Below are 9,021 nucleotides of genomic sequence, written 5' to 3'. Positions count from 1 at the left end.
AGCAGATAATAAATCAGCAATTGAACTGGTCAAAAGTGAGGCTATTTCATGCCATTCTAAGCATATAGAGATCTGCTTCCATACTCTTCAGGATCTTGTCCATAAGAATGAGATCTTGATTAATTACATCTCATCCACTGAGAACACAGCAGACAGGCTGACCAAGCTGCTTGGGATGACTAGATACACTCTATGATGGCAGATATTAGAAGATGTGATAAGCAGGTGAAAATGATTATATGAAGAAAATGACTGATTTTTCAACAATATGGGTTTTCCAGTCAAATTATGCACTGATACCTAGCTACAGGCTATTTTTTGTATGTAATCTCACATACAGTTATATCAGTGAGTGGGGGTGTCAGGCCTATCCACCTTCTTACGTAATCCGCACTGTATATAACTTCTGTGTAGCTAGTAATCACCTCATAATCAATCAAGCAATCTATCCTTGACAATTATTAAGTAAATTAAAATATATATATTAATATTCTAGATGAATTTTTTATTTTATTATAATCAATAACTTTGTGAAAACATTTTGAATGAATGAACTAAGTTTCAAAAGAAAGTATGAGAAGCTTTATAACTAGAATTATAATAGAGTACATCTTACTTATAGTAGAAGGAGAATTGATAGAATTGATATGATAATGATTCAGTACTTGATTTGCAGCAGCTTTGATATGTTCAACTGTAGAAGAGTAAAAGTTTTTATTCAATTGATGAATTCACTTCTTGATCACTTCCTCCTAACTATCACTCAATGTTTAATTGATTGGATTTCTCATATTTCTTGATCTCTTTCCATTAATATATTTATATAGAGTTCTATATAAAATTTTAAATTCTCATACCACATTTGTGATTTTTAAATTTGGATTTGATTTTATGGTGTTTAATGCCATCTGAATCTGATCTTCCAAATAATTAATATTATTAGGCATGGTGGTGGTGGTTATTAATTTTTGAAGATTGGTGATGAATATATAAGAGATTTTCATTATAGTGATATTTTCTTTACGGTGGGGCGCACTCACTAATGGTGAATGCGCGTGGCACGGTTACTTGATATTGAGCACACACTGATAGCCAAGCTTACTAGCGCCGAAAGAGCATGGCAGGAACTTTGCAACACTGCGCAGTAATGATGTGATGGCAAGTAGTGGCCAAGTGGGAGCTTCTCCTGACTTCCCATTGACGACTAGCTGATGAAGAGGGCTGTAATGGACGTCTGTTCAGAATATTGTTTTGATTCTATTGAGCTATGTCTCCTACCCGTCGTCTTCTCCGGGAAGAGATCACCTATTCCAAAGCTGAAAAGAAAGAAATCAATGTCCTCCACAAGCTGACATACTGGCCGGAACAGAACAAGTTCTTTGGCTTCATTCAACAAAATTCCAACCAGGTTGAAGCTCTTGTTGCCAATCATCTGGGCTTGAAGGATTTAGCATCCTGCACTGCTGCTCCCAGGGCTGAATGGATGCATGGGAGCTTCAATCTATGTGTACCTGTGACCACACCAGCAAATCGTGTCCTTGTCCGATTTCCTCTTCCCTACAGAGTTGGTGAATACGTACGTCCCGGAAACAGTGATGAGAAAGTCTCCTGTGAGGCAGGAACATATGCCTGGCTTCGGAGGGAGTGTCCAAGTGTTCCTGTTCCTCACCTCTACGGCTTTGGTCTGTCAATGGGCCGACATGTAGGTACACGCTTGATGCGACCAGTTGATCTCAGTTAACATGACCAGTTTACTGCAGTAGAGCATTTGTCACCGTTCCGCCGTGTGTTTCATCAACTTCGATGCAAGCTACGTTCCTTGCTAGGGCTTCCCATTCCGTCTGCTTACATTCCTCGTCGGAACTTTGATCCAAGCGAGATGGGCCCGTACGTTATTGTGGAACACATAAAAGAAGAGGATGGTGTGATGCTCTCAAATACCTGGAACGCGCTCTGCAGTGACACATACCTGCGAAATAATCTCTTCCGAGATCTATCCCGAATAATTCTCACCTTAAGCCGCATTCCTCTCCCAAAGATAGGATCATTTGTGGTCGATGACTATGGCTTTCTACAACTTATCAACCGACCGCTTACCATCGAGCTACAAGACCTAGAGAATGAGAATATACCCATTGGCATAAATCGAAGTCAGACATTCCCTACTGTTGACTCTTACGTCAATGCCTTACTATCGTGTCACGACAGCCGGCTACGCCACGAACAAAATGCCGCCAATGACTTCATTGACTGCGTAATGCAGATGTCCGCACTTACAACGCTGCGAGCTGTGGCCCAGGAGTTTTTCGATCAAACACTCAACAGCGGCCCATTCATTTTTCAGTTAACTGACATGCATGCGAGTAACATCCTGGTTGACAAGAATTGGAAAATTAAATACATAATAGATCTGGAATGGGCTGCTTCATGGCCGCTTGAGTTTGTGCAGCCCCCTCACTGGCTCACCAGCCAAGCTGTGGATGTGATCGACCCTGAGGCTTACAATGCGCTTCGGCAGGAGTTCATGCAAATTTTTGCAGAAGAGGAAAGAGAGATTTCTCACGCGCGGATACTCAAACATGACTCAGACAAGGATTTCAAGTGCTCATCTATGATGAATAAATGCTGGGAATCCGGCACTTTCTGGTATACCCTCGCCCTCCAGAGCCCAACTGGGCTGCATGCCATATTTTATAAGCACATCCAACCGATTTTTGCGGAAGCCCATTATAGGGACAGCAACTTCTTTCTCATGATGCATAAGTATTGGTCACGAGACGCATCTGACTTTCCCGTACAAAAAATTATCGACAGGGACGCGTATCTAGAAGAGCTTCGAAGGGCATTCAATCACTCCTGAAGGTTAATGGGATTCGCTACTTCATAAAAATGTAAAACATACTTTCTATTTGCAAACCTCAATCTATTTCTTTCTTCCTTCTTTCCTACCTTCTTGCAATTGTTTATTATTTGCTTCCCGCGTGAAAACATCATTATTACTTTTGTACTCCTCAGCCTTCCGTTTCGCATCCTTTGTCGCAGCATCCAGGGCCTCGAGAGCTGAACGCATCCTTGCATCCTTAGCAGCACTTGCGGAGGAGGAAAGTTGTGCGAACGTCTTTGTGTCCATCGAAATAGCTTCATGTATAGTCACATCGTTATAGTCATCCGACGAAATAGAGCGCCTATCTGCCATGGCAGTTATGGTGAAGCTAGAGACTGGGTGTTTTTGCGGCCTTGTGAAAATGTCGTGGGATCAGGAATCGTCGTAGAATCCTTTACGCAAACCCTCGGGCTCAGATACCTTTGAAAAGCCATTCAGATGACGATTCCTTTGCCATAAAATAACCTGCGGCTCTTATGGTGTTCCCGTACTCTCCGCATCTGATGGATCATTTTCGGCTAGTACGTGTATCATCGTGGTTGGTTAATGAGGGCCAGGTCATGCATCATTGCTGGCTCCAGAGCCAGGCTTTGGCCGATAAAATCAACAAGCCAGCTGGCTCCACGCCATGGGGAATCACTAGCATTGCAGATACATGTCCCACACAGTAATCAACTGTGACTGTCAGTATCTTAAGGCGTAGAATGCCAACTTGTGATGTCTGAGAATGATTGAGTGTGAGTATTAGCATCACCAACATTGGGTTGGTGATTGTGGAGGATGTATGCATACATACAGATATTCCTTTTCGTCATGAGTAACTGCACTGGAGGGTTCGCACGATTTGAAAAGTGTGGTTAGGAAAAGATTGAAATTTATCACATGGTTCTGCTGCCGCCCATGCTGGAGCATCCATTGCCGCCGCAAAGGTTTCTACTGTCCGGTAGTTAATTAACTACCAGTTAGTTGACTAGTTACCTTAGTCTATCACCTTCGTAATCACATCACCTTTCTAACCCCCTGGTTCAAAATCTCCACCCTTTTTTATACAACTTGATTAATTGCTGAGCTCTAGCTATTTCTTTCTCAGCTGTTAGAACTTCATTCTGAGTTATAAATGTATGAGCTAGTGTGTGTGTGTGTGTGTTTTTATTTAACGCCCGGTTAGTCCACGTGCCTTAAGGGCACGTGATCTAGTAGAGTCCGCGTCGAACTATAGGGCGGGTAGAGCTACGCCCGTAGGCGACTACCTATCTAGTAGCTATCTTACAAATGAGGCAAAAATGGGTTGCGTATTGCTGCACCGGCAGAGCCCATGGGTCGGTTGCCATAGAGCAGAGGTTTTGAGAGGTTTTAGGTTTGTGGGAGGGAGGTAGGGGAGGCGGATAGGAAGGAAGGCAAGGAAGGAAAGAAAGGAGAGGAAAGAGAGGAAGGAGGAGGAGGTGGTGAGGAAGACAGGGGCAAGACAGAGGAGAGAATGGTCTGTGGGATCTGATCTGGAGGTGCGCGACGGCGCATTGGACAGATATTCTGATAGAAGGCTGTTTCTCTTAGCCAGTTATTGAATTCTAGAGCCCCACGCGAGGTTGCCAGTGTCTCGCGGAGATTGTAGATAGGCCGGCGCCGCTTTGCTGCTTTTCTTGCAAGAGTGCAATAGTAGAAATGTTCTGGAGTTTTGCTATGTCCGCACCGGCAGTAGCACTCTGCATCTTCATGCTTAAGGTGGCTGTGGTAGGCTGCAAAGTCTCCATGACCTGATCGGGTGGCATAGAGCTTTCCTAATGTGAAGCGTGAAAGTTTTACCTCTGTTGAGGCTCTCTTTAGTGGGATCTCCAGCTCCATATAGCGTTTGGGCCGATTTTTGGCCCAGTAGTTCTCAAAGGCCCGTGTGGTTTGTTCCATAGTGTGTCGCTTTATATAAGCTAGAGTGCCTATGCTGTCAGGTTGAGGTACCATGCTTGCACTTGCTGCCTGCGCTGCGGCTGCTTTGGCTTCAAGATCTGCCTTTTCATTACCAGCCACGCCTGCGTGGCCTGGGACCCATCTAATGACCACCCTGCTCTGGGTGGCCAATGGGAGCCTATCCCTGCTCTGCCAGGCCTTTATGGCTTTCAGAAACTGCGCGAAGACCTGCTGGCTAGAGGTGTTTGGCACGGATCCAAGGGCTCGTGCTACCTCCAAATTGTCTAGGCAAATGTAGACGTTGCTGGCAAACTTCGCCTGAGGCAAGGTGGTGGCTTCCTTTAGGCCCTGCAGGGCTGCCATTGCCTCTGCGTCAAAGACCTCTGCTTTATCCATTGGCAGGTTTCCTGTGGAGATTAGACGGTGTTTGCTACCCCAGCATATAGCCCATCCTGCACCAGTCGCACGCTGAGGGTGCTCTATCTGTGAACCATTGGTAAAGACCACCAGATCCAGGGGATTGCGTTGTTGTAGCCAGCTCTTAAAGTCTTGTGCTGCCTGTTCCTTTGTGCGGCCTGCCTCATACCCAATCTGCAGATCTTCTTTCCTGGGAAATCTCATCCAAGGGGGCGTGAGTAGAGGGTCATATGCTTCTATCCCACCAGCATGACTGGACGCTCTAGACAGACGTGTGGTATAGGGTTTGGTGGTAGCTACTTTATTAGAGCGTCTCACTAGCGGGTGCCTCTTGTCAAGCTTTTTGATTCTTACTGCAAATACAGCACGCCGGTTGTCTAGTGTCTCTTTCATTGGCATGATTCCTAGCTCACGGTGTAGAGCTGAAATGGGTGTGGTCTTGTAGACTGGCAGTGCCCCTCGCAAAGCATCTCTAAGGGCTAGATCTAGCTTTCTGACTAGGCAATCCATTCGATTGGAGATTTCCTTTCCCTTCTCCATTCGTGTGGCTCCAGGCCACCAGGCCTCTGCTCCATAGCAGAGCACAGAGAGCACACAGGCCTGAATGGATTGTCTAAGCAGTTGTACTGGGGCGCCTCTTGCTGTGTTGCTTAGTGCTCGTATGCCATTAGACACCTGTCGTGCCTTAGCCGCCATGGTCTCCACGTGTTTCTTGAAGCTCAGTTTTCTATCTAGCCAGATTCCTAGATATCTTATGGAGCTTTTCACTGCCTTTGCTGTAATAGAGTGAGTGCCAGATGTTGTTTCAAGGTCAATTGAGGGGTTTGAAAGGGTTCTGCGCCGTGTGAAGTGTGCTATCTCAGTTTTGGCAAAATCAAATGTCAGCCCTTCTTTGCTGGCCCAATCATTTAGCAACTTGAAATCCTCCTGGAGAGTAACAACATTCCCTTCAAGAGTGGTTCCAGCACTAAGCAGTCCTAGATCATCTGCGTAGCCTAAGCGTGCACGTCTTCTTTGTATAGTTCCTAGAAAGAACAGAGGCTGAATAAACAGCATGAATAGAATAGGTGAGACTGGCGAGCCTTGTGGAAGCCCTGCTGGGATATCAAAGAGCTCTCCCAGGAGTCCATCCAATCTGATCCTGCCTGTGCGTCCTGTCATGAAGCTTTCCACCCATCTAATTAAATTTGGTGGCCAGCCTTGTTCTTGCAATCTCCGCAGCATCCTTCCTCTGAGTACAGCATCAAAAGCACCCTTGATGTCCAGAGTAAGAAGAGAGACTACTTTTCCATGGGCCCAGGCTTCCTCTATATCATGAACCATCGCTGCCACTAGGTCTGAGGCAGCCCGCCCAGGGAGGGCTCCAAAATGCTGGGGGTGGACAATCTTCTCTTGTATAGCTGTCCAGGCCAGCCTACGGGCTACCAGGCGTTCCAGTCCCTTCCCCAACGTTGAGAGAAGGGCTATAAGCCTGTAGGATCGCGGGAGTGTTGGATCTCTGTTGACCTTAGGCAGCACAACCAGTGTGGCATCTCGAAAGGAGGTTGGGTGCCAGCCAACCCTAAGGCAGGCTCTGAACAGCCTTTCCACTGATACCTTAATATGTGGCCATGCCTTTCGTAGCACCTCTGTTGGCACTCCATCAGTTCCTGGAGTGGTATTACCCGTGTTCAGCAGAGAACTTTGTATCTCATGTGCTGAGGCAACAGGAAAAGGTAATTTGACAGATGGTGGGTTGGACCAGCTAATTGGGATATCCTCTCTGCTTGCAGCCTTCTGTAAGAGCACCCGTTGCAGAAGGTCTCTTTTCTCTCTAGGGGTTGTTCGCGTTCGCCCAGTCTCTTCATCTACAAGAGGGGGGGAATGAAAGGAGCCAGTTGAATGGGCCCATTTGATCATCTTAAAGATATCTTTCCCCACTGAGGCCTCTGCTATCTTGCCTCGCCAGTATTCTCTCTTGGCTTTCCTGGTGGTCCTGGCTACGTTGCTTTTTGCTTCTCGTAAAAAACTAGAGCCTAGGTGCTGTGCACGATGTAGTGTTGTCACTGCTTTCTGGCAGTCCTCATTCCACCATGGCTGACCTGTGCCTTGCCCGGTGCTCTTCTTGGTGGAACTTTCCAGGGAAGCTATTAGTGCATCTGTGATACCTTTAGCCAGGGCATCCAGCTGATCTGTATTGGGGTACTCTGGGAAATCACATAGTTTGTCTAGTTTTGGCTTATAGGCCTCCAGCGTCTGGTTAAAGACCTTCTCATTCATGGTGTCAAGACGGAAAAAATGGGTTGGCCTGTCAGGCCTTGCGCCCTGTGGAAGGCTGATTTTGGTGAGAAGAGTCTGGTGGTCAGAGGAAGTGTAAAGGGATCTGTCCACCTGTGTGTCCACTCCTTTGATAACTAATTCCGGGGTGGCCCAGGCCAGGTCTATCATGTTATGCCCACGTGTGGGAGTGTCTGGGTCCATGGTGAGAGTAAAGTTGAAATTCATGGTCCATTGCAGGAATGGTTCCGCCCACATGCTTGGAGGCACTCCTGGTTGCCACACGGGGTGCTTGATATTGAGGTCGCCAGCAAGGAGCAACGGGAGTGCTGGGACAGACCAGGAGAGAAGACAGCCCACACCTTGTCCAGGATCCTCTGCGCCTGGGGGTGCATTGTATATGTTGACTGTCTGAAGCTGTAGACCCCAGGCCTGTATGTGCAGCATGTGGATGTCCCGGTTTTCTGCCCAGGGGCCTGGGACTGCATGAGCATGGATTTGTGGGTGTTTACGCACATAGGTGAGGACCCGTGGCTTCCTGTCCCACTTTTCAATTGGGGCAAAGCAGTTGAATGCTGGATGCTTTTTGGAGATGCGTTGGCTTAAGTTCCTGTGAATCCAGGGTTCCTGTATGAGAAGGATGTCAGTCTTTCTTTCAAACGCTAGATTGAGGGCCGTCTCGTGTGCTGGGCCCCCTTTTCCTACGTTGACTTGCATAATCTGCAGGAATTGCGGAGATCTAGAGTTCTTCTTCATTGAGTAGCTGAAAGGAGGGTGTTGTTGCGTGAGATGACGTGTTGGGTGTTGCATTAGATGTTGGGTTGGGCGCCATGCCTAATGCTGTGCCTGATGCTGTGCTCAATGCTGTGCTTGGTGCTGTGTTTGATGTCGGTGTGAGGTTAGATCTACGCTCAGTAGAATCATTCAACCTCAGGTCTGCTGATGGCCCTCGACCACCGCATTTGCTGTTACTTGCCTTGGCCAAGTATGCCTTACTCTGTGCATTGCGGATATCCCTCAGCTGGTTTCTTGAGTGCCTTTGAACAGTCCCATTCTTTATCCCTGGTCTGGCGGGGCAGGATGGATCATCCGCGGCATGTGGTCCAAGACAGTTAGTGCAGTGATTGGGGCATCCACATGCTTCATTCTCCTTATGACAGGATGGATTTCCTTTCACATGATTCTTAGAACTGCATTTTTTGCAGCGAGGGACGCGGAGGCAGTATCTCTCTTGATGAAATCCCCAGCATTTGCTGCATTGTTGTATTTTGACCTTAGGTGCCTTTCTGATCACTGGTCTTTGATATCCATATAGTTCCACTTTTGATGGCAGGTTTACTGCTGTCTCTTGCGAAAAGTGTAATATAAGAGTGGCTGTTGGGTTTCCAGGGTGTATTTTTGCCCAGCGACTCTGGACAGGCTTGATTCTGGTTTGGAGTGTGAATTCTTCTGTCATGGATTCTGCTGAGAGACGCAGAGTTCCACCACCATAGTCACTAATCTCCATGGGCAGCCCAGGAATCAGGCAGGTGATCCAATGTTCTTCCTTCTCTATCTGAGTA

At 46.9% G+C, this 9,021-nt stretch overlaps 2 protein-coding genes across 2 annotated transcripts; one reads left to right on the top strand and one right to left on the bottom strand.

Moving 5' to 3' along the window:
* Positions 1-1,267: 1,267 nt before the first annotated feature.
* On the top strand, positions 1,268-2,860 carry PAAG_05260 (hypothetical protein; the record flags this gene model as incomplete). The annotated part of the gene is made up of 2 exons (XM_015845518.1): positions 1,268-1,702; positions 1,751-2,860. 2 exons carry the CDS (start codon positions 1,268-1,270, stop codon positions 2,858-2,860), a joined length of 1,545 nt encoding a protein of 514 aa, XP_015699744.1.
* A 63-nt stretch (positions 2,861-2,923) lies between these two features.
* PAAG_05259 (hypothetical protein) lies at positions 2,924-3,196 on the bottom strand (the record flags this gene model as incomplete). The annotated part of the gene is made up of 1 exon (XM_002793077.2): positions 2,924-3,196. One exon carries the CDS (start codon positions 3,194-3,196, stop codon positions 2,924-2,926), a length of 273 nt encoding a protein of 90 aa, XP_002793123.2.
* Positions 3,197-9,021: the final 5,825 nt, after the last annotated feature.

This window comes from Paracoccidioides lutzii (genome assembly GCF_000150705.2).
Source record: "Paracoccidioides lutzii Pb01 unplaced genomic scaffold supercont2.13, whole genome shotgun sequence".
NCBI lineage: Eukaryota > Fungi > Ascomycota > Eurotiomycetes > Onygenales > Ajellomycetaceae > Paracoccidioides > Paracoccidioides lutzii.
This window is presented reverse-complemented; position numbering and strand designations above follow the sequence as displayed.